We start from the raw sequence: 25,640 nt of genomic DNA on the forward strand, positions 1-25,640 counted from the left end.
AATTTGAGAAACTTAACAGCTGACCATGGGGGAAGGAAAGGAAAAATAAGTTACAAACAGAGAGGGAGGCAAACCATAAAAGAGTCTTAAATACAGAGAATAAACTGAGGGTTGATGGGGGTAGGGGTTTAGGGGGTAGAATATGGGAGATGGGCATTTGTTGGGATGAGCACTGGATGTTGTATGTAAGTGATGGATCACGGGAATCTGCTACTAAAGCCAAGACCACACTGCATGTGAGCTAACCTGACAATAAAAAAAAGTTTATACCATCTGATTGAGTAATTACCAGTTTAGGAAGCTTGTAATTAAATAATTGGAAAGTGAAAAAAAATCATACCTGCATTTTATCACAACCTTAAGGAAAACCTGTAATAAATTTTTTTCAAGCATCACAAAAGTAGATAAAATAATAATGTAGTGAGTCACTATTGAACATCTTCTAGCTCCAACAGTTACGAAGATGTAGCCACACTTGCTGGTGATTTTTTATTGCTTTTGCTAACGTACTTTAAAGCAAATTCTGGACCTCAAGTTTTTTTACTCCCACATTCTTCAATATGCATCTCTAAGACATATGGGCATTTTCATACATAAGCACAATGCCATTATTACTTTTAATAAAATGGATGATAAGTTAACACCCATTCCATTTTAGGATCACCCTGATTGTTTCAAAAAGGCTTTTTTGTAGTTAGTTCAAATCAGGATCCAAACATGGCCCATAAATTAAAACCTTACCTTTACTTGCAAAAAATTTGAAGCAGCCAGGAACACCTGAGTAGCTCAGTCAGTTAAGCATTTGACTTCAGCCCAGGTCATGATCTCGAAGTTCATGGTTTCAAGCCCCACCTCAGACTCAGAGCCTGAAGCCTGATTCACATTCTGTATCAGCGCCTGGGTGGCTCAGTCAGCTGATTCAGATTCTGTGTCTCCCTCTCTCTCTGCCCTCCCCCGCTCGTGTGTGCTCTCTTTTTCTCTCAAAAATAAATAAATGTTAAAAAATTATTTTAAAAATTGGAAGCAGCCAAATGGTATTATGAAAGAAAACTGATTAATTATGGCAGTGTCCTCAACTAGTGGTTATCTCTATAGTAGGATTATAAATGATATATCTTTCTTTATACTTTTTGTTTTATTTTTCCCAAGTGTTCTATGCTGAGACTTACGAGGGAAACTGTTTTTTTAATGTTTATTAATTTATTTTTGAGGGAGAGAGAGAGGAGCAGAGAGAGATGGACACAGAGAATCCCAAGCAAGTTCTGCACTGCCAGCACAGAGCCCCACACACGGCTCAAACTCATGAACCATGAGATCATGACCTGAGCCAAAATCAAGAGTCAGCAGTTTGACTGAGCCACCAAAGCACCCGGGGAGGAAACTATTTTTAAGGAAAAGATTTTAACTATCTCTCAGTGGATTTACTGAATTTGAATTTTCTATCTTACCCCTACATCATTGTTAGTGATCATCATTGACTCACTCAGTGTACCTTGCTTATCTCTTCTAGGTCCGAGCTCATCAACTGGTTCTTCCTCCCTGTGATGTGGTGATCAAGGCTGTTTCTGAGTATGTTAGCTCCATCAAAGACCCCTCAAACCTGGATGTGGTTGGGAAGGATGTTTTCAAACAGTCTCAGGTGAGCTAGCCTTCTCCTTCCTAAGAGTTGCCAGTTTTCTTACCTTCACTAGTACCACCAGCAGATTTTATTATTTTTTTTCTATGCTACCTATCTTCTCTCCTCCTAGCCGCTTGTTTTCTCCATGCTTACAGCAAACCCCAAAGTTTGCTTTGAAAACATTAGTAGGCCTTCAATGAAAGAGTTCACTGCCTTTCCCCCCCACTATTACCTTATATAGGCTTATTCTGGAAAATCTAGAAAATAAAGTCACTTAAAATCTCACTACCCAGAAACAACTTGGTATAGTTATCACTCTGGAATATGTCCTTCTACCCTTTTTTTTTTTCAATGCATACCTTGATGTAAAGAAGGTCTTGCTTAATGGAGATTAATGGGTAATGAAAAACACTAATCAAAGTAGGTCCACATAAAACAAGAATCAATATTTCATTGTTAATAGTGAGAAAAAGGCTCTACTGGGAATTTGTCTTGTGAAATGAAGCTAATAGTTAGGAAAATAAGTCAGTTTTGTTTTTAATAATTTAATTTAGACTTGTACAATGGGTTTTTCCATTTATTTTTAAAATTAACGTAAAGTGAGCACCTGGGTGGCTCAGTTGGTTAGGTGTCCAACTCTTGATTTTGGCTCAGGTCATCATCTCACAGTTCGTGAGTTCAAGCTCTGCATCAGGCTCTGTGATGACAGTGTGGAGCCTGCTTGTGATTCTCTCTCTCCCTCTCTGTCTGCCCCTCTCCAACTTGTGTTTGTGTGCGTGCTCTCTCTCTCTCTCAAAAATAAACAAACATTTAAAAATTAACATAAAATAAAACTGACTTTTATATATGTGTGTGGCATATATATATGTGTGTGTATATAGTTCTGTGAATTTTTAGCACATGATTTATGTAACCACCATCACAATTAGGATCAGAATAGTTGAGCCACCCCCAAAAATCATGCTATCCCTTTGTAATCACACCCAAACCTATCCCTAACTCCTGGCAGCTACCAGTCTTTTCTTTGTCACTACAGTTATATCTTTTAGAGGATAACACATGAATGGAATCATATAGCATTTATTTTTTTGAGAATGACGTTTTTCATTCAACATAATGCCTTGAGATTCTTCTACATTGTTTCATGTTGCATTTCAATAATTATTGCTTTTTATTGCCAAGTAGTATACATTGTGTGGGTATACCACAGTGTATTTATTCCTTCACCTCTAGAAGATATTTGAGCTGTTTCCAATTTTTAGTGGTTTGAATACAATTGCTATAAACAATTACGTACAGATTTTTCTCTAATGAACATAAGTTTTTATTTCCCTGGTGTAAATACCTAGGAGTGGGATTTCTGGGTCATATGGTAAGTGTATGTTTAACTTTGGCTTTACAAGATCCTGCCAAACCATTTTCCAGTGTGGCTGTTCCATTCCTCACTAGCATTTGTTACTGTCAGTATTTTTTATAGGCATTCTAATAGCTGTGTAGTGGCAGCTCTTCATAATTTTAGTTTGCATTCGTCAAATGACTAATGATGAACATTTTTCCCTGTGCTTATTTGCCACCCATATATCTTCTTTAGTGAATAGTCTGTTCGTGAACAGTCTTTTGTCCATTTTTACTTGAATTGTTTATTTACTCACTGTTGATTTCTGAGAGTATTTTTTATATATTCTTGCCTTAAGTCCTTGCTTAAAGTTGGATATCTGGTTTGCAAATATTTTCTCCTAGTCTGTAGTTTCTTTACCTTCTTTTAACAGTGTCTTTTGGAAAGCAAAAGTTTCTAATTTTTATCTTTTATGGATCATGCTTTTGGTATCGTGTCTAAAAATTCTTTGCCTAACTGCAGGCATGATAATATCAATCTTCTTTCTTATAAAAATTATATAGTTTTAAATTTCACATTTAGAACAAATCATTCATTTTGAGTTCATTTTTTATAAAGGGTGAGGTGTTTTGATTTGTTTTTGCATATGGATATCCAGTTGTTTCAATACAGTTTGTTGAAAAGACACTCTTTTCTCCTTTGAATTGCTATTTGTGTGGGTCTATTTCTGGACTCTGTTCTGTTCAGTTGACCCAGGTGTCCATTTCTTTGCAAATAGCACTCTGTCTTGAATACTGTAGCTTTATGTAAGATGAAATTAGGTAGTGATCCTTCCAATTTTATTCTTTTTTAAAATTATTTTCTCTATTCTAGTTCCTTTTGTCTACCCATGTAAATTTTAGAATAATCTTTTTCTATATCTACAAAAAATAATCCTGCTGGGATTTTAATGGGAATTCCTTATATTAAATATACAGTTGACCCTTTAACAACATGTGGGCTAGGGGTACCGACCCCCGTGCCATGCAGTCAAAAATCCACGTATAACTGTTGATTCCCCATAAACTTAACTACTAATTGCCTGCCTTTGACTGAATGTATTACTGATAATATAAACAGTTGATTAATACATAATTTTATGTCATATGTATGATATACTATATTCTTAAAATAAGCTAGAGAAAAGAAAATGTTATTAAGAAAATTATAAGGAAGAGAAAATACATTTAAAATACTTTATTGTATTTATCGAAAAATTTCACATATACGAGCACCAGGGTGGCTCAGTCAGTTGAGTGTCCAAATCTTGATTTCAGGTCAGGTCATGATCCCAGGGTCGTGGGATTGACCCACATTGGGCTCTGCACTGAGCATGGAGCCTGCTTAAGATTCTCTCCCTCCCTCTTCCCCTCACCCCTACTGGTACTCTTTCTCTCTATATAATAAAAAAATTCACATATAAATGAACCCACACAGCTCAAATCTGTGTTCTTTAAAGGTCAACCATATAGATGAATTTGTGAGTTTTGAAATCCAGTAATATGATATGTATCTCCATTCATTTCGTTCATCTTTGATTTTTTATCAGCATTTTATGGTTTTCAGTATACAAGTCCCATACAGTTTTTAAAATATTTATTTATTTTATATTTGTGGCACCTATTGTAAAGGTTATTATTTTGTTCATTGCCTAGCATATATAAATATGATTAATTTTTGTGTGTTGTTCCTGTATTCTGCAACCTTTCTAAACTCACAAGGAGTTTTTTTTAGTAGTTTTTTTTTGGTATTTTCTGTGTAGATGATCACATTGTCTCTGAATAAAGACAATTTTGTTTCTTTTCTAGTCTGTGTGGTTTTTTTTTTTCTTGACTTACTGCACTGTCTAGGATTTCCAAACAATGTTGAATCGTAGTGATAATAGAGGATATATCTTATTCCCAATCTTTGGGAAAAGCATTCAGTCAGCATTAAGTATTACATTAGCTGTAAGTTTTGTAGATGTACATTATCAGGAAGTTCTCTTTTCTTCCTAGTTTACTGAGAGTTTTTATCATTAAAGGATAGTATATTTTGCCAAATGTATTTTTTTGGCATCTGCTGATAGGATCATGAGCTTTTTCTTTTTTAGTCCATTGGTTTTTGAATATTGAACCATCCTTGCATTCCCAGGATGTGGTCGAGGTATGTTGTAATTTTTTTATATTATTGGATTTGAATTAGTAGTATTTCATTGAATAGTTTTACATTTATTTTTATGAGGAATATTTTTTTGTATTATTAGATTTGAATTAATATTTCATTGAACAGTTTACATTTATTTTCATGAGGAATATTGGCTGTCTTTGGTTTTGATATGAGGGTAATACTGGACTAAAAATGAATTGGCAACTGTTCTTTTTTTTTGGAAGAGATTATGTAGAATTGGTTTTTCTTTTTTTAAAGTTTATTCATTTATTATTTCTGAGAGAGAGAGAGACAGAGACAGAATGTGAGCAGGGGAGGGGCAGAGAGAGAGAGAGGAACACACAGAATCTGAAGCAGGCTCCAGGCTCTGAGCTGTCAGCACAGAGCCCGACATGGGCTCAAACTTACTAACTATGAGATCATGAACTGAGCCGAAGCCAGACGCTTAACTGACTGAGCCACCCAGGTGCCCTTGGTTTTTCTTCTTTAATTGTTTGGTAGAATTTGCCAGTGATCTATGTGGCATGGATTTCTTTGAATTTATCCTGCTTAGAGTTTTCTAAGCTTCTTGAATATCTAAGTATGTCTTTCACTAAATTTGAGGAGTTTTCAGTTATTTCTTCTTCAACAGTTTTTTGTTCCATGTTCTTTCCTTCCATGAGTATAATGGCACCAATGTTAGACCTTTAGGTATTATCCTATAGATCCTTATGGCTCTGTGTTTTGTTTTTTTTTTATTACATTTTTGTCACTTTTTCACAGTGGATAATTTGTTTTGATTTATCATCAACTTCATTGACTCTTTCTTTGATTTCATTGACTCTTTCTTTGATCCTTTTTATTATAGAGCCCATCCCATGAGTTTTTTCCTTTAATTTTAGTTACGGTATTGTCAAGTTCTAAAATTTCCACTTACTTCTTTTTTATTATCCTTTTTTGCAGAGACTTTCTGTTTTTCTGTTTGTTTCAGAAATGTTCCCCTTACTTTCAAGCATTTTTATAAAGTTGCTTTAAAGTCTTTGTCACATAATTCCAATGTATTTGTCATTTCAGTATTGAGATTCTTGGTCTTATTTCAATATAATAGAGAATGTTGACAGTTTTGTTTTAGGAGGCAGTTGACCCATTTAAGTTCAGACCATAAGTTTTTACTGTCCTTCTGTGGGCTGTGCATTGTCAGTGCAGTTTTCAGAATCTTTGCAAACCTATTTGGCTCAGTCCCATATATATGCCACCCAGTGACCTGTCTGGGACTTGAGTGGTAGTTTATGTCTTCAATTCTCAGAGCCTGAAGTATGCTGTTCAGTGTCAGATCCACACATACGCTATTTCTTCTCTGTGATATCTTCAGTACTTCCTGGTTCATTGGGCCACCCTTCCTCGGTGTCTGGGGTCAAGCAGCAGAAGGATAGAAAGAAAGAAAAAGCATTAGAGGCTCACTCTACCCTCCCGAGACCACTGCTTCTCTGATTGGAAAGGAAGGTTCCTGCTATTCCCCTGTTGCCACTGATGCCACCATAGGTTTGCTTCAGTCTGGCACACGTGAACAGAAAAATAAAAAGAAAAGCAGTGGAATGTTTCTATATACTTTCTGAGTTTTCGAAGACCTCTTTCCCACTCTTCAAGCCAGAACTAAACTAGATTTTCTCCTGGCACTCTCTATCCACATCAATGTATGCTTCCAGATTTTAGGCTGCCTTGTATCTACACCAAGGGATACTAGAAGAAAAAGAAATGCTAAACTCACCCTTGATGTGGTGGTACTTTGAATTTTGGTCTTTTTCCCCAATCCCCCTGCTACTGTTTACTTATAAGAATCTTCAAATAGCTGCTCCTAGGTTTTATAACTACCTTCAGTGGGAATATGGTAGCGTGTGCTTACTCCATCTTATCCAGAATGGAAATCTCTCTGTAGATTTTTATAAATGAACAAAGCATGAAATCTGTGCTTCATTTGCGGAGCATAAATTTTCCTGGCCAATTATATGATAGCACAATCTAGCATCCATTACTTTACATTCTAGCATAATATAAAAGGACTGGTTTTCATTTAAAAAAATATACTTGAGCTTTATTTTCCCGAAGTGCCTAGTTTCTTTTGATATTCTAATCTTTGTTTTTTTAAGTGCCTTTCCTGCCATCATCTTTTATAATTCTTCCTTCCACCATTGTTAAACACTAACTATACCAGATACTCGTTTGTTCATGACTTCTAGAATGATGTGTGCAGTCCTCCATCATTTTCTTTGACTTAAGGAAATCTTGACCTTTACGACAGATTTTTGTTCATTCACTTTGTTGATTTGCATTTTACTTTCAGCTGCTGGCATTAGACAATTAGGAAGAGAATGACCCACAAAGAAAGAAATTGACATAATGAGTAGGGAGAAAGGCTAATATTAAGTAGGGGATACTGTTTAGATGGAGAATAAATTAAAATTCCTTTTTCATTGTGGTAAAAGATACATAACATAAAATTTGTCATCTTAATCATTTTACATTTACATGTCATTTATATTAAATACGTTCATAATGTTGTATAACCATCACCATCATCCATCTACATAACTCCTCTCATCATTATAAAACTGAAACTCTATACCCATTTTTTTAAAGAACTAATGGCCACAATTTTTTAAGTTTATTTATTTATTTATTTTGACAAAGAGAACCAGCAGTGAAGGAGCAGAGAGAGTGGGATATAGAGGATCCAAAGCAGGCTCTGCACTGACAACAGAGAGCCCAATGTGGAGCTCGAACTCACAAACTGTGAGATCATGACCTGAGCCAAGGTCAGATGCTTAACTGACTGAGCCACCCAGTCACCCTGAAACTCTAGGCCCATTAAATGGTAACTTTTCATTTTCTCTTCCCCTCCAGCCCTTGGCAACCATAATTCTACTTTTTTTCTCTATAATTTTGACCACTTTAGGTACCTTATCTAAATGGAGTTATACAGTATTTGTCTTCCTGTAACTGACTTATTTTACTTAGGATAATGTCCTCAAGGTTCATCTATGTTGTAGCATGTGCTAGAATTTTTTTCCTTTTATTTATTTATTTATTTATTTATTTTTAATGTTTTATTTATTTATAGGAGAGAGAGAGAGAGAGACAGCGTGAGCAGGGGAGGGTCAGAGAGAGAGAGAGTCACAGACTGAAATAGGCTCCAGGCTGTGAGCTGGCAGTCAGCACAGAGCCCGACGCGGGGCTCGAACCCACGAACCGAGAGATCATGACCTAAGCGAAAATCGGACGCTTAACCGACTAAGCCACCCAGGCGCCCCTATTTTTTTCCTTTTTAAAACCAAATCTCATTGTATGTTGACAGAGGAAAAAATTTTTAAGTTTTCAGTTGTGTGGTGAATATTTTTTTTTTTTTTACAAATAGTTTATTGTCAAATTATTTTCCACATAACACTCAGTGCTCATCCCCAAAGTGCCCTCCTCCATGCCCATCCCCCCTCTCTCCCACATCCATCAGTCCTCAGTTTTTGTCAGCATTCAAGAGTCTCTCATGGTTTGCCTCTCTCCTTTTCCCCCACCATTTCCACCCTTCTTCTCCCCCTTGTTCCTCCGTCAAGTTCCTCCTAATCCTCCTATACGTGCAAACATATGATATTTGTCCTTCTCTGCCTGACTTATTTTGCTCAGCGTAACACCCTCAAGGTCCATCCATGTTGCTACACATGGCCAGATTTCATTGTTTCTCATTGCCATGTAGTATTCCATGGTATAGATAAAGTGTGGTGAATATTTTTAATGTGATAGCTTTTGCTTCCCTTTATAGCTTCATGATTTTTGGAACCTGGATAATGACTATTCAAGGGTCCCCCTTTTCACTAAACAATAAGAACAAAATAATTTTAAGTAAAGATTTTGCTATTAATTCCACCCTAAATATTTTATAGTGTTTCCTAGTCTCTTTTGAATGTATGTTTTGATGTGGTAATAATCTCATTGTAAAAGTTGTTAACCTGCTTTTTTCACTTAACATTATGTCTTAAACCAGTTTTCATTGTTGTTGTGTAATTTTCATAAACATCATTTTTAGCAGTTGTAGAATTATGAGAGCTCTTCTAAACAAACACACAAAAACTGCTAGGTAATAGCATCAAAGGGGCGGGATTTTACTCTGCTACCTATGGCCTTTGGAGATCTACAAAAGAAAAGAGTAGGACTTTTTAAAAATATGATCATATAGTAAATACTGAATGAACTTCCACAGACAAGGTCCCATACTAGGCACTAAGATATAAATGTAAATAAACCATTCTCTGTTCTCACAGAACTTTAGGTTAAATGGGAGGCAGAAGCAAATAAATAAATACAACAAAGACAAACCACAATAAATGTGTGCTTCATGGAAGGAGCGTTTTCATAGAAGTGGTACCCTTTCAAGGAGGAATAAATGTTTGTCAGGGCACAGAACAGTGCCCTGAGGGAAGAATATATAATTTTGTATTTCAGGGGATTCGGTCATAAGATCTATATTCACTGATGTTGAATAGTTTACAAGTTAAATGCAGAAAGTGAGTCGAAAAACAGTATCATATGATTCCATGTGTATGAAAAAAGCAAAACCATATTGGTGTACATACATGTGTCTGTATAAACACAGAAAAAGTTACGGTAAGTCATATACCAAACTGATAACGCTGGCCACTTCTGGGGAGGGGAGTGAGTATAGAGCTATAGATATTAAGGAAGACTATGTATGGCTTGTATGTTTTTAGGAGATTGTTATGTGTGTAATTAAATAAAATATGGGAATGACAGTGAATATAAAACTAATGGAACCTTGATAAAGCAGAACATTATTCAACCAAATAGATTTCATTCTATAAGTCAGTAATTTGTAGATATTCTTTACATTTGGAGCTCTTTTTCAAACAATTATACTAAGGCCACAGTTTTTTGAGAAAGCAGAACGATTTTATTTCTAAGCAAGGCTGGAGGACCAGATTTTTTTTTTGAGAGAGAGAGAGAGAGAGAAAGAGAATGATAATCTTAACCAGGCTCCACACTCAGTGCAGAGCCCAACGCTGGGCTCAGTCCTGTGAGCCTGGGATCATGACCTGAGCCAAAATCAAGAGTCAGACACTCATGACTGAGCCACCCAGGCACCCCTAAAGATCTTGATTTCTGTGTTTGTGTGCCTGCATGCATGCAATAAAAGAGATCTGAGAGGGAAGATTAGAAATCATTTAAATTTTCCTTTTTTGGATTGTATATTTTAATATATATTTTACATATATATATTTAATATATATTATCTCTGTATATTTCTATGAGAAATGTTTGTTGCAGATAGATAATTTTTTTGTAGAGAATATTCAACCCTGGAGCTATGTGGTGTCTTGGGCAATCTCCCAAGACACCAATCTCATCCCAATTGATGATGAGAGTATAACTTGAGACACCTGTTTTGGAAAGAGATTTAGTATCATGTGTCAAGAGTCTATGAAAATGACCATATCCTTTGACCTAGTAATTCCACTTCTAAGAATATGCCCTATGAGCACTGAGAAGGGCATTTGTTGGGATGAGCACTGAGTATTGTATGTAAGCGATGAACCATGGGAATCTACCTCCAAAATCAAGAGCGCACTGTACACACTGTATGTTAGCCAATTTGACAATAAATTATATTTAAAAAATAAAATAAATAAAAAATAAAAATAAAAGAATGTGCTCTATGAAATAACCCAAGAAACTTAAGTAAAAATATGCTTATCAAAGAATTATTTATAATGATAAACTAGAAATGAATTTAATAGTTTGCATTACATTTGATGAAATATTATGAAAGTCACAAAATTAAATTCAAGAGGACCTAAAGATTTCATTGGAAAAGGTTTGATAAGGAAAAGCTCCTTCTCAGTCAGCCTCAGCCATTCAAAGATAAATAGTATGTTTACTTCTATTGCCATAGATTAGTTTTGCTTCTACTTGAGCTTTATATGTACTCTTTTGTGTCTCTCTTCTTTCACTCAGCATAATATGTTTGAGATTTATCTATATTGTTACATGTATCAGTACTGTGTTCTTTTTGTCAGTGCATAATGTTCCATTGTATGAATATATCCATTTATCCATTCTTCTGTTGGTATACATTTGAGTTAATTGAGTTTGGGGCTCTTTTCTTAAGTACTTTTATTTGTTATTATTATTATTTTACTTTATTAATTTTGAGAGAGAGAGTACAAGCAGGGGAGAGGCAGAGAGAGAGAGGGAGAGAGAATCCCAAGCAGGCTCCACACTGCCAGCACAGAGCCGGATGTAGGACTCAAACTCACAAACTGTAAGATCATCACCTGAGCCGAAATCAAGAGTCAGACGCTTAGCCAACTGAACCACCCAGGTCCCCTGAGTTTGGGGCTCTTATGAATAAAGGTGTTGATGGCATTCTTATTCATATCTTTTGGCAGACATATGTACTCATTTCTTCTAGGTAAATACTTGGGAGTAGGATAGCTGTGCCATATGGTAAATATATGTTTAGCTTAATAAGAAATTGCCAAATGGTTTTCCAAACTGTACCAATATACTGCCACCAGCAATGTACTGGAATTCAGGTTATTCCATATCCTTGCCAGTGCCTGATGTTTATAATCTTTAATTTTAACCATTCTGATAGATATATACTGATGACACATTGTGGTTTTTGTATATGTTTAAGTGCTTTTTACTTTAGTGTTCATATCTTTTGAACCAATGATTCTCCTTAGGGGACATTTTCCTAACGACATAACTGGAAATCCAGAAAAAATTGATATGTACATGTATGTTCTTTACCGCATAACTTATAATAGCCTAATATAAATAACCTAAATGTCAGATATTATGGAAGTAGATACATAATTTGTGACACATTTGTAATGATAAAATATATAGTCATTCAAAATTATCTTATAATAAAAGAACAATATGAAATTGTATAGTATCAGCTATAGAAAATGTGTGTATTAAAATAGACCAATAATATGTTAACAAAAAAGTTTATTTTAAAATACTGGAAGAAGGGGCGCCTGGGTGGCTTAGTCGGTTAAGCGTCCGACTTTTCGCTTAGGTCATGATCTCGCGGTTCGTGGGTTCGAGCCCCGCGTCGGGCTCTGTGCTGACTGCCAGCTCAGAGCCTGGAGCCTGTTTCAGAGTCTGTGACTCCTTCTCTCTCTGACCCTCTCCTGCTCACGCTGTCTCTCTCTCTGTCTCCTAGAAATAAATAAAAAACATTAAAAACAAATTAAAAAATAAATAAAATACTGGGAGAAGCATTATCAACAATAGCCAAACTAAGGAGAGAGCCCAAATGTCCATCGACTGATGAATGGATAAAGAAGAAGTGACAGAGAGAGAGAGAGAGAGAGAGATTACTCAGCCATCAAACAGAATGAAATCTTGCCATTTGCAAAGACATGAGTGAAGTTAAAATGTGTTATGTTAAGTGAAATAAGTCAGTCAGAGAAAGACAAATACCATATTATTTCACTTATATGTGGAATTTAAGAAAGAAACACGAACATATGGGAAGGGGAGGAAAAAAGAGAAGAGAGGGGAACAAACCACAAGAGACTCTTAACGGTAGAGAACAAACTATGGGTTAACAGAGTGAGGTGGGTGGGAGATGGGCTAGATGGGTGTTGGGTACTAAGGGCAACACTTGTTGTGATGAGCACTAGGTATTGTATGTAATTGAGGAATCACTGAATTCTACTCCTGAAACCAATATTGCACTGTATGTTAACTAACTAAAATTTAAACTATTTTTAAAAATCTTAAAAATAAAATGAAATTTAAAAAATAAAAAGATAGGGGCTCCTGGGTGGCTTAGTCGGTTAAGCGTCCGACTTTCGCTTAACCGCGGTCATGATCTCGCGGTTCGTGGGTTTGAGCCCCGCGTCGGGCTCTGTGCTGCCAGCTCAGAGCCTGGAGCCTGTTTCAGTCTGTGACTCCCTCTCTCTCTGACCCTCCCCTGCTCACGCTGTCTCTCTCTCTCTCTCCTAGAAATAAATAAAACATTAAAAAAAATAAAATACTAGAAGAAAACTGACCAAAATATCTATGGGTGGTGGTACTATGTAATTTTTCCCCATCCTCACCTATTTTTTTCTAATGGTCACATGACCATTTTATAATAGCACAAAATAAATAAATTTTATTTCTTTTTAAGCTTAATTTCAAAAAATGTTTTTAAGTCTTTATTTTTAAGAGAGAGACAGAGTGTGAGCAGGGAAGGGGCAGAGAGAGAGACACAGAATCCGAAGCAGGCTTCAGGCTCTGAGCTGTCCGCACAGAGCTCGACATGGGACTTGAACTCACAAACCAGAGATTATGACCTGAGCTGAAGTCAGACACTCAACCGACTGAGCCACCCAGGTGCCCCTAAGCTTAATAATTTTAAGTATTCCAGATTTTGCATTATTTAAAAATTTTTTAATGTTTATTTATTTTTTGAGAGAGAGTAAAACAATGCGAGTAGGGGGAGGGACAGAGAGAGAAGGAGACACAGAATCCGAAACAGGCTCCAGGCTCTGAGCTGTCAGCACAGAGCCGAATGCGGGGCTGGAACTCACAAACTGTGAGATCATGACCTGAGCTGAAGTCGGATGCTCAACTGACTGAGCCACCCAGAGGCCCCACAGAGTTTGCTTTCTATAATGCTTTCTCCCTACCTAATCTTTTCTGCAACATGAAAAATTGCTCTCTTGGTTTTCTTTTATTTTTTTTAATGTTCATTTATTTATTTTAAAAAGAGAATGAGCAGGGGAAGGGAGGGAGAGAGAAAGAGAATTCCAAGCAGGGTCCACACTCAGCATGGAGCCCAACACAGGGCTCCATCCCACAACTGTGAAATCACAACCTGAGCCAATATCAAGAATCACATTTAACCAATGAGCCACCCAGGCACCCCTGCTCTCTTGGGTTTCTTAGAACATTTTGTTTCTGCTACTGTTTTGACTTTCTGGTTATGAATTGCATGAAAAAGACACTCTTATGTTCTTTCTTTTCCTGAACATCTGATGTTCCAACATCCAGTCCAGGACAGAAGATAAAATAGAGCGATTCAAGAAAGCAGTTGAGTACTATTCACTCACAACCAAACTCTCTTCACTGCCAGTGGGTCCCTCCTCCTTTCTAGGTAAGGCTTTCATCTGATACTGAGCTGCTGTATCCAGAGGGGAAAGTGAGTCCCTCATGGGAATTGTAGGGCCAGAGTGGAATGACTTGTTTGTACTGCACTCTTATAGAAGTCATTCCTATTTGGTGGGCACTCTCCTTTTGATTTCCATTGTAATAAAAGTGGTGACATGAGGCAGGGGACTGATTTCTCAAATTTGTAGATGGAGTCTAATGCTATTTCCTTAGTATGGGCTTCTTCTGGCACTAACCTCCATTATGGCTTAGCACATATAAAATAGCCCTGTCTTTGGGTTCAGCCTGAGTTTGAATTTCACCTCTGCTGCTTAATAGCTGTGTGATCTTAACTAGTCACATTTGCATGTATGAAATGTGGCTCATGATCCCTATTTTATAGGGGCTTTTTTAGATGAAATAATTTCTGTAAGTTTCTTGGTATGGCACATAGCTGCTGTTCAATACATTGTAACTTATTGATAATAATTTTTCAAGCAATACAGGGTTAGCAGAATATCATACAGTAGAATTATTATGACTGATTAAAGTATGGCCCTTTCTTTGGTTTCAGGTTTTCGGAATAATAGGCTTGGAAATCCTCCCCTTCCACGAAATCAGATGGGCACTATCTCTGCTGGAAAGCCAATGGTAATATCTTTCAAGAGGCCCAAGACCATTTGTTAGCATTAGACTCAGGTTGCTTCTGGATTTTTATACTCTGAGTTAACGAGTTAAGGTAATTCAATGTTATCAGAATATCCAGGCTGTATATACCTATGTCATGTTCTCAACTTGAGGCTGACAGACTATGTAAAGAAAACATCCAAATCAGTAACCACTAGGGCAATGTGAAGGTAGATTAGCTAAGGTCAGAGAATGGTTCTAGTAGACATGGTTGGGCCATTGTCCTGCTTCTGGAAGATTCTGTCCATATATCACTGTTAGAATAATTTCTTATTATTCTCAGTAGGTTCTATGTATCCCAGTAATCCCCAGTTCTGGCATTATCCACTGTGTCACAACTTCTGAGGGAACTATTGTGGAGCCTGTTCAAATGTTAAATTGCTTTTCTGTCTGTTTTATTCTTTAGTTTTCTCACCATGTGCCCCAGAAAATGAAATATCCACCACCATTCCCAATGGGGCCCAACTCCTCTCTTCTCTTCTCTCCCCATGCTTTGGGGGAATCCCATGCTTTTTCTGAGGATCCCATGCTTCAGGACAGCCCCTTTGCCAATTGGGCTATCTCTTATGACTCCTCTGCATCCCAGTTTCCCAATTACCTGACTTCCAAAGCCTCACCTCCTTTGGGACCAGACTCTTCTCACTCCTCTTCCTCTGATGGTGATGAACCAAATGGAGCCAGCTCTGAGTAAGTATCTGAATACGTACCCAAGGGAACGTATACAGATGCTTCTGAAGCATCTGTATTTTTTGGTTTTGCTGGTAACCTGGGTTGGGGTGTGGAGAAGTGTATGTTCCTTGATTTTTTCTGTGGCTATATGCTCTTTTGTTTTAATGTTTATTTTTTATTTATTGTTTGAGAGAGACAGGGCGTGAGCAGAGGAGGGGCAGAGAGAGAGGGACAGAATCCAAAGGAGGCTCCAGGCTCTAAGTCATCAGCACAGAACCCAATGCAGGGCTCAAACTCACGTACTGTGAGATCATGACCTGAGCCAAAGTAGGACACTTAATTGACTGAGCCTCCCAGGTGCCCCTGTGTCTCTTTGCTCTTAAGTGAAGTAGGAAAACTCTATGCTTGGCTACTTCATACTCCTATTGACTCTGTACAGGTGGTAATATTCAGATACTCAGGTGACTAAAGTAAAAGGAAACATAGAAGCTGGTTAGGGAAGCCCTAGGTATGAGTGTGCTACATTTCATGGCTGCCACTTCTCAGTTTTTGAGGGCTATGGATCGAATGTAAAAAATAAATGAAAAGAATTTATAGAGTTGAAGTATTAAAATAGTTGAGTAGGCAGTTATATTAAAACACGGTTCTGAGGATTAACACAGTGGTGTTTTGTACTAGCTCTTTTGTTCTTAGATTATTTCTCCAAGCAGATTATTCCTGAGAAACAGAGCTGGTTTGAGATTTCAGTTGTAATTAGTTTCTTAGAAAGTAAGCTGACTCGAGACATGGCTTCTTACAAGGTGTAAGAGGTATCAGGTGCTGTAAGGTATCAGGTCCAATACTAACCCAGTGTCTTGACTTCCAGAGGGTTTGTAAGATTCCTTGGGATCAGAACAGACTTCTTGAGTTGGAATATCTTTATCAACCTCCTTTCTTCTACACGGTCTTCCTAAATTTTTAGTCATATCACGGAAACACTTCAGCAGCAGCCTGGATGGGAGGATCCAAATGGTGACAGAGGATCCTGGGTACAACCCATCGATGCTGGAGTTTCAGATGCCAGCCTGGGTGATGGTGAGCCCCACATCCCATCCCTGCTGTCTATGTCTACAAGGAACCACATGGACATCACCATTCCACCCTTACCTCCAGTAGCTCCAGAAGTCTTGCGGGTTGCTGAACACAGACACCGAAGGGGTCTTATGTACCCATATATCTACCATGTCCTCACTAAGGTAAGAGAGCACATCAGCACCTACCTCCCTGCTTCTAACACTGTACTTCACACTTCCTAGAGCCATAAATTACCAGAGAAAATTTTAATTGGTATCCTGAAGGGAGATAAAAGGAGACCAATTATGCTGGGGTTCCTCTTTGCAGTAAGGGCCTCAGATGAGGTGAGACCAGCAGGAGATGGGACTTTCCAATAAATGAGGCCCCAAGAAGAGAACTATAATTGTGAGATTTCAAAGAAGATAATGCACCATGTTGGTAGACCCTAGTCTAGGGCTGGACACAATCTAAGAAGAGGCTTTACGCCCTTGCTCTTTACCTCTTCCTCTCCTTCTCCAGAACTTTTTTCCCTTCCTCCAGTCTTACTATACAAGTCCATTCCCCAACAATATGTCCAAGACGGACTCTACCCATTTATTCATCTATAGTCAGTCATAGCAGAGACTCTAAAAACCATAGCTTTTATGCTGGCTATGGCTATCTGGGCTTTTTACAGCTTCTTTTTAGTCTGAAACTCTGTTAAATACAAGTAGCAAATTTACTAGCTAGGGTATAGAGGCTGTAGTTCATGACTGATTCTTCTCAGCTCAATTCAAAACCTTGAGGTAACTCATTTTGTCCTTTCCCCTGGACCCTTTTCTTGTTAGGGTGAGATTAAGATCCCCGTATGTATTGAGGATGAGTGTAACATGGAGCTGCCTCCAGCTACTCTCCTGTTCCGGTCAGCTCGTCAATATGTATATGGGGTACTTTTCAGTCTGGCAGAAACACAGCGGAAAATGGAACGCCTGGCAATACAGCGGCGGCTACCTGTGGAAGGTAAGTATTGTTCTAGGATGTTTGGTGTGGAACAAAAACATCTGCACAAGCACATCATACCTGTGACTATGGAGCAGTCTTTGAAAAAAGGCATAATTTGCCAGAATACATATTGGTATGGGAAATGGATTAATTTAAGCATTCAGAATAACTACTACTTATTAGAACCATGCTGGACTTCGGGAATGTAGAAGTGTATCTGACATGGTTTCTCCTCCTCAGTAAGGTTTTGTTTTGGATTTGACCCTGTAGACTTGGAGCCATTGAGATGTTTTAAGCTGCAGAATGACATGGTCAAATTAGTGTATTCAAAAGAACCCTCTAGATTTTTGCTTCTGGGAAGATGGAGTACATATACTTGTCCTTATTCCTCCTGCTAAATACAACTAAAACCCAGGATATTATATATATAACAAGCACAAGACATTCTAGAAGGTGAAGGGAAGAAGGCAGACTGGCTAAGGACTTTGGGATCCAAGGAATAATGCAGTGGTGAGTTCCCTGGATTTTCTTATTGCTGCACATATCCTAGACTAGGTGTGCGACCATCTGGCAGCCCAGAAACACCAACAGGTAGATACTAGTAAAAGCCCCAAGAAATGCCTTCTCTCTCTAGTCAAAGGACCCAAAAGAAACAACCTAGCAGCACAGAAAATTTTTAGGTAATAATTAATCTTCTCTAGCCAAACACCACAGAAAAACTGCAGCCGGCCCTCACCCCTAGTAGCAAAGACCAGATGAAGAGCCTAGACTTCTACCCTTGCCAGACTGTAACAAGCAAGAGGAGGAGGTGAATGGGGAGCCAGGACTTTCACTCCCACTTGGCAGTGATGAGAAAGCATCCCCCATCACTCAACAGAGCGGTGTCAGAAAAGACCTGCTAAAACACAAAATTAAAATAAGATACAGAGTCTTTTAAAATAATACCCCCAAATGTCCAGGTTTCAATTGAAAATCTCTAATCATACTAAGAACCAGAAAGATTTCAAACTGAGATCTTAAACTAACCAAGGAAAGAAAATCAACAGATAATGCCTACATTAAGATGACACAGATGTTTCCCTGGCAGAGATTTCAAAGCAGCCATTGTAAAAATGCTTTGACAAACAATTCTGAACATGCTTGATACAAATTAAAATCAGAAGGTCTTAGCAAAGAAATAGGAGATATCAAGAAAAAATGGAAATTAAGAACTAAAAAATACTATAACAAAATACTTCAGAGTTGAATTAAATGGCAAATTGGAGACAGAAGAAGAAATAATTAGTGAATTTGGAGATAGAACAATAGAAATTACCCAACCTGAATAATAGAATATGCTGAAAAAAATGAACAGGGACCAGTAAAACTAGAACAAAAGATCTAATATTTGTGTCATCAGAGCTCCAGAAACAGAGAAGAAAGAGGGTGGGGCTGCAGGAGGATTCAAATAAATAATGGCTGGAATATTATCAAATTTGGGAAAAGCATAAGGCCACAGATTCAGGAAGCTGAGTGAATTATCCACCGTTTAAACCCAAAGAAATCTATGCTAAGACCTATCATGGTGAAACTTTTGAAAGTTAAAGACAGAAAAATTATTTAAAGCAGCCAGAGAGAAACAATACTTTCTCTATAGGAGCAAAATAATATGAATAACAGCTAATCTCTCATCAGAAGCCAGAGTCCAGAAGAAAGTAGCACAACACTTTCTAGGGCTGAAAGAAAAGAAATGTCAGGTCAGAATTCTGTGTCGAACAAAAACATCCTCCAGGAATGAAGGGGACAAAAACACATTCTCACATGAAGGAAAACTAGGATCATTTTTCACAAGTAGCACTACTGTAAAAGAATGGCTAAAAGTATTCATCTACTCAAAAAAGCAATGATAAAAGGAGAAATCTTGGGAGAAGCTTGGGAACATGGCAGAATACAAGGACCCAGAGCTCACTCCATCCCATGTTTCAACTAGATATCATCCGCATCGAAGTTAATAAACTGGAGAGTGATCTGAAGACCAGTGGAACAAACTCCACAACTAAATATAGGGAAGAAGCTGCATCTGAAAGGTTAGGAAGGTCAGAAAGGTGGAGTGAGGCTGCCCACAGAAGGGAGAGAGCTGCATCCACAAAGAGGACAGAGGACCCACACATCAGGAAGTTTCCATGGTGAAAGCTAATCCCCATCGCTTTTGGCTTTAAGAAACAGGGGGGCTGAATTCCATGAGTTTGTAAAACCAGTGGGACTTGGAACCTGGAGCTTTAAAAGTCTGTTGACTGAGGCACCTGGGTGGCTCAGTCTCTTGAGCCTCTGATTCTTGATTTCAGCTGAGGTAACACTCTCGTAGTTTGTGAGTTCAAGTCCTGCATTAGGCTCTGCACTGACAGTGCAGAACCTGCTTGGGATTCTCTCTCTCCCTCTCTCTGCCCTTCCCCCACTCTTGCTCACGCTCTCTCAAAATAAATAAATAAACTTTAAAAAATAACTAAGTCTGCTGACTCAACACTGAGCCAACCGAGAGGGTGAGTCATAGTCGGGTTGCTGCCCTTAAAGAAACAGCAAGCTGGGTGGAGAGGCAACATAAAAACAGCAGTTTACACAACTAGGGCAAATTGGAAACAAATATGTTCATATTTATTTCTGAGTGTGTTGGGAGACTTCGGAGATGAGGGAGCCAGCAGGTACTACTTTCCTCCGAGCATAAGCACAGAGACACCTGCTGGAGGCAGGACTGCACAGACATGTGGCACCTAACCCACTAGCAGTGAAAGGACTTGCCCACTCCAGGCCTGCTTGCCCTGGCCTTGGGCTCAGGACAAATTTTGTTAAAGCTGAGTAGGTGACCCACCCAGCCGCTGGGTATACAGCTGCCACTGAGCACCAGGCATGTCTGCCATGCAGTACTTAGCTGCGTGACCCCAGTCACACTTGTGTGTCCCCTAAGCCATGTGCCCCCAGGTGCCTTTGTGTGTCTGCTCAGCCAAGCACCCATAAGCACTATATTGCACCATGTCCACTGTGCACCCCTGGCTGCTGTTCTATGTGTGGTTGCCCAGTGTGTAACCCCTAGCCACTGCAGCACTTCAAGAGACCTGGGATAGAACTGGTGGCCCAGCACATATTTTTCTAGTACTGCCACCCTGCCTCCATTTCCTAGTGGGCATGGCCCCCTCACCTCAGGCTGGCCTGCCAGGGTCCGACTAACACGACAGGGAGCAAGTATAGCCCACAGCAGGCAGAGAGTCAGTGCAGATGACTACATGGAAAGGAAAAGTGACTCAGACAACAGCAGGGCATAAGCAACATACCTAGAATACTGTCCTAAAGTGCCAGGTTCTGGTGAACAGGAGACCTCCACTGCAGGGCACTCCAGGACTGAATTTTCATAAAGTCACTACTTTTAAGAACAGAAGACACAACTGACTTGTTTAAAAAAATTTTTTAATGTTTATTTATTTTTGAGAGAGAGAGGGACAGAGTGCAAGCGGGGGAGGGTCAGAGAGAGAGGGAGATGCAGAATCCAAAGCAGGCTCCAGGCTCTGAGCTGTCAGCACAAAGCCCGATGTGGGTCTAAAACTCATGAGCTGTGAGATCATGACCTGAACTGAAGTCAGATGCTCAACCAACTAAGCCACCCAAGTGCCTTGCAACTGACTTTCTTAACATAGAGAAATTGACACAGAGAGGCAGACAAAGTGAGGAAACAAATTTATTCCAAATGAAAGAAGTGATAAGGCCACAGCCATAGATCTAAGCAAAACAGATATAAGTAACATGCCGGATAAAGAAATTAAAGCAATGATCATGAGGATACTCAATGGACTTGAGAAAAGAGTAGAAGACATGAGTGAGGCACTTGACACAGAGATAAGGAATGACATAACAATGATAAAGGGCACAATAAATGAAATGAGAAACACACTTGATGAAATGAACAGCAGGATGGGAGAAGCAGAGGAACAAATTAGTGACCTAGAAGACAGAGTAATGGAAAGTAACAAGAGAGAGACAAAAGAATTATGCAAAATGAGAACAGACTTGGAGAACTCATTGACTCCATTAAACATAATAACATTTGTATTATAGGAGTCTTAAAAGAAGAAGGAAGAGAAAGGTGGTCAGAAATTGAATTATTTGAATAATTGTTCAAATTGTTATTTAATTGAATAACAGCTGAAAACCTCCCTAATCTGGGGAGAGAAAGAGATTCAGATTGAGGGGGCATAGAGAACCCCAAACAAAATCAAGAAAACCACACCAACACCAAGACAAATTGTAATTAAATTTATAAAATATAGTGATAACGAAAAAAATCTGAAAGTAGCAAGACAAGTCATTAACTTAAAGTGAAAACCCATAATTTTTCAATAAAATTTTAGCAAGCCAAAAGGGAGTGGAATGATATATTCAAAGTGCTGAATGGGAAAAATCAGCAGCCAAGAATACTCTATCTAGCAAGGCTTTCATTCAAAATACAAGGAGAAATAGAGTGTTTTACACTCGCATTCTGTCTCTCTCTCAAAAATAAATAAAGATTTAAAAAGAAAATAACAAAGCACTTTTATATAATCCTTTGGTCAAATAGCAAGTCTTAAGGGAAAGAAGGAAATAAATGGAACTAAATGGGAAAAATACAGTATATTAGAATCTGTAGTGTGGAGCTAAATTTCTGAAAAGGAAATTTATAGTCCTCAATGCTCAAATTAGAAAAGGGGATAAATCTCTAATGTGTCCTCTAAATTTTCACCTCAAGAAACAAGAATAGGAGAAAGCTAAACCTACAGCAAACCAAAGTGAAGAAATAATAAAGAGCAAAGGTCAGTGGAATTGGAAACAGAAAAATGACAGAAAAATCAGTGAAACAAAAATCTGGCTCTTTGAAAAGGACAATGAAATTGATGAACTTCTAGCAAGACCGCAATGAAGAGAATAGAGAATACACAAATTGATAATATCAAGAATGAGGCAGGGGATAACACCACAGTGCCTACAGACATCAAAAGGATTATATGGGAGTATTGTAAACAACTCTACACATAAATTTGACAACGTAAACAAAATGGATCAATTTCTCAAAATTACAAACTACCACAATGCCTGGTATGAAATAGATAATTTGAATAGCCCTGTAAATGTTAATAAAATTTAGTTTAAAATTTCCCAAAAATGTAATCTGACTGAATTGTTTTCACTGGAGAATTCTACCATATTTTTAACAAATACTTAATTGTCAAATCACTATATTATATACCTGAAACTAATAGAACATTGTATGTCAATTATATTTCAATAATTAATTTTAAAAATTATTTTCTAATGTTTATTTTTGAGAGAGAGAGACAGAGCATGAGCATGGGAAGGGCAGAGAGAGGGAGACACAGAATCTGAAGCAGGATTCTGGCTCTGAGCTGTCAGCACAGAACCCAGTGACGGGCTTGAACTCACGAATGTGAGATCATGACCTGAGCCAAAGTTGGACATTCAACCAACTGAGCCACCTAAGCGTCCCTAATTTTGTTAATGTAATCTCTACACCCAACATGAGGCTTGAACTCATGACCCCAAGATCGAGAATTGGATGCTCTACCAACTGAGCCATCCAAGCACCCCCTCAATAATTAATTTTTTTTAAAAAGAGTAGATAGGGGCGCCTGGGTGGCTTAGTCGGTTAAGCGTCCGACTTTCGCTTAGGTCATGATCTCGCGGTTCGTGGGTTCGAGCCCCGCGTCGGGCTCTGTGCTGACTGCCAGCTCAGAGCCTGGAGCCTGTTTCAGTCTGTGACTCCCTCTCTCTCTGACCCTCCCCTGCTCACGCTGTCTCTCTCTCTCTCTCTCTCTCTCTCTGTCCTAGAAATAAATAAAAATATTTAAAAAAAATAAAAAAGAGTAGATAGAGACTGGCTTATAAGTCTTATTTCCAGCAGTGCTTTGCACAGTCAGGCACTTATTGTGGACAATAAATCTTTAAATTAAAAAAAAAAGAATTACCATCAATTCTACACCATCTTTTTCAGAAAATAAGAGAGAACACTTCCCAGTTCATTCTACAAAGCCAGAATTACCATGACACTAAAATCAGATAAAGACAGTACATAAAAATAATACTTCAGACCAATATCCTTTGTCAATATAGATGTAAAAGTTCTTAACAATATATTAGTCAGTAGAACTCAGCAATATATAAAAAGAATTACAGGAGGAGGGGCAAGATGGCAGAGAAGTAGGGAGCTCCGTGCATTGCACTTGCCCCCATATCTCACACGGAAAAGATCTGAAGCCATAGGAAACCTTACAGAACCCAAGAGATTGGGAGAGAAAGGACGCAGAATCCACTGAGAAAGCCTTCTAACGTGAGTGCAAACTGGGGAAGATAAAATCGGGCCCTGATCGGAGACTGGAGGGACGGGGGTAATCCCCCTCTGCGGGGAGTGAGAGGGGAAAAAGAGAGAGTCTGAAACTACTCAAGTTACGGTCCCTGTCGCTGGAAAACAGAAAAACCTCCACTTGGGACACAGAAGGACCGTGCGCACCAAATCCCTGCGCGCCAGGTCCCCGTGCGCCAACTCGTCCCAGAAGGTCTGCACGCGTGCACACCGCTCCTTTGTATTCCTTGCTCGGCTAGATTCCTGGAGGAACCGCGCGCATACCACCGCGATCCTAGCTAGCTGGAACTCTAGAGGGAAGGCAAAGGGCTTAAAACTGGGAGATTTGCCTGCGAGTTCGTGTTTCGGGTGACGAGACACAGAGGGACCTGGTTTCCCTAGTTTCCCTCTCTCCAGCAGGCCAGACGCGCCCTGCAGGCAAACCCCCGCCCATGCTCGCCAACCAGACCTGGAGGAACGGGAGCAGTGGCTTCTGGCTCCATCCCCAGGGCTAGGCAAGAGGCTTGGAATTGCCCTGAGGGGATCCCCTGCGAGGTTGTGTCTACGGCAATTTCAGTCAGGTGCGCGGACTGGGACTTGGAAACTAGGCCTGGACTGGGTTAAAGAGCACAACCCACCCGGCATGGGGACTTTACACACCCAAAAATGCTAGGTGCAGCGCTTGGTTCAAGAAGGGACTGGTGCACTGCCACTCTCCTCCCCACAACCGCTAAGGCAGAACTTCCGCATGACGCATTGGATCACACCACACCCATCCCTGCTAGAGAGCTGCCCTCCTCCCCTTTTTTTTTTCTTTTTTCTTTTTATTTTTCTCTTTTTCCAGGAATACTGACCTGATTAATTCTGGTCACCGCCTTGCTTAAACAGTCACATCTAGTCCATGCTTTAGATGTAAATTCTACACCTACCGACCTTTTCATCTCTTTCTCTCCGGAGTAATTAGACTATATAGTTTCTCTGGATAATACCAGCGTCCTTCTCTCACCTATCCAACCATATTCCACCCTTTAACTCTTTGAAAAAAGCTTCTTATCCCTTCTGCCTGTTCATTCTATTTCCAATTTTGCCTCATCCCTGCCCTGTCTTCTCTCTCTTTGTCTATGCTCTTCAACCAAAACTGCATACACTCAGCTATTTAACTGTAGCTGGGAAATACTTCTTGGATACAGCAGCACTCACAGGTGCAGAGAGCATAACAAGTCTTTAAAACTAACAAGAGCCAGAAAGCCAAATAAAATAATGAAACGAAAGAGCTCTCCTCCAAAGAAACTCCAAGAAGAATTGACAGCTAATGAACTCCTCAAAACAGATATCAGCAGCATAACTGGACAAGATTTTAGAATAATAATCATAAAATTAATAGCTGGGCTTGAAAATGGGGCGCCTGGGTGGCTTAGTCGGTTAAGCGTCCGACTTTCACTTAGGTCATGATCTCGCGGTTCGTGAGTTCGAGCCCTGCATCGGGCTCTGTGCTGACTGCCAGCTCAGAGCCTGGAGCCTGTTTCAGTCTGTGACTCCCTCTCTCTCTGACCCTCCCCTGCTCACGCTGTCTCTCTCTCTCTCCTAGAAATAAATAAAACATTAAAAAATTAAAA

The 25,640-nt window shown here is 38.9% G+C and overlaps 1 protein-coding gene across 2 annotated transcripts in view; it reads left to right on the forward strand.

Annotated features, from left to right (window-relative positions):
• FAM120C (family with sequence similarity 120C) overlaps nucleotides 1–25,640 on the forward strand; it is a 127,076-nt gene that overhangs the window by 43,646 nt on the left and 57,790 nt on the right. For both annotated transcript variants that reach the window (XM_039223924.1, XM_039223925.1), the window contains exons 4-9: nucleotides 1,511–1,639; nucleotides 14,181–14,283; nucleotides 14,851–14,927; nucleotides 15,370–15,650; nucleotides 16,594–16,867; nucleotides 17,513–17,684. In XM_039223924.1, the coding sequence (XP_039079855.1) occupies nucleotides 1,511–1,639; nucleotides 14,181–14,283; nucleotides 14,851–14,927; nucleotides 15,370–15,650; nucleotides 16,594–16,867; nucleotides 17,513–17,684 (1,036 nt within the window). The remainder of the gene's footprint in view (nucleotides 1–1,510; nucleotides 1,640–14,180; nucleotides 14,284–14,850; nucleotides 14,928–15,369; nucleotides 15,651–16,593; nucleotides 16,868–17,512; nucleotides 17,685–25,640) is intronic.

Source organism: Hyaena hyaena, unplaced genomic scaffold (assembly GCF_003009895.1).
Source record: "Hyaena hyaena isolate Hyena2069 unplaced genomic scaffold, ASM300989v1 scaffold_1508, whole genome shotgun sequence".
Lineage (NCBI taxonomy): Eukaryota > Metazoa > Chordata > Mammalia > Carnivora > Hyaenidae > Hyaena > Hyaena hyaena.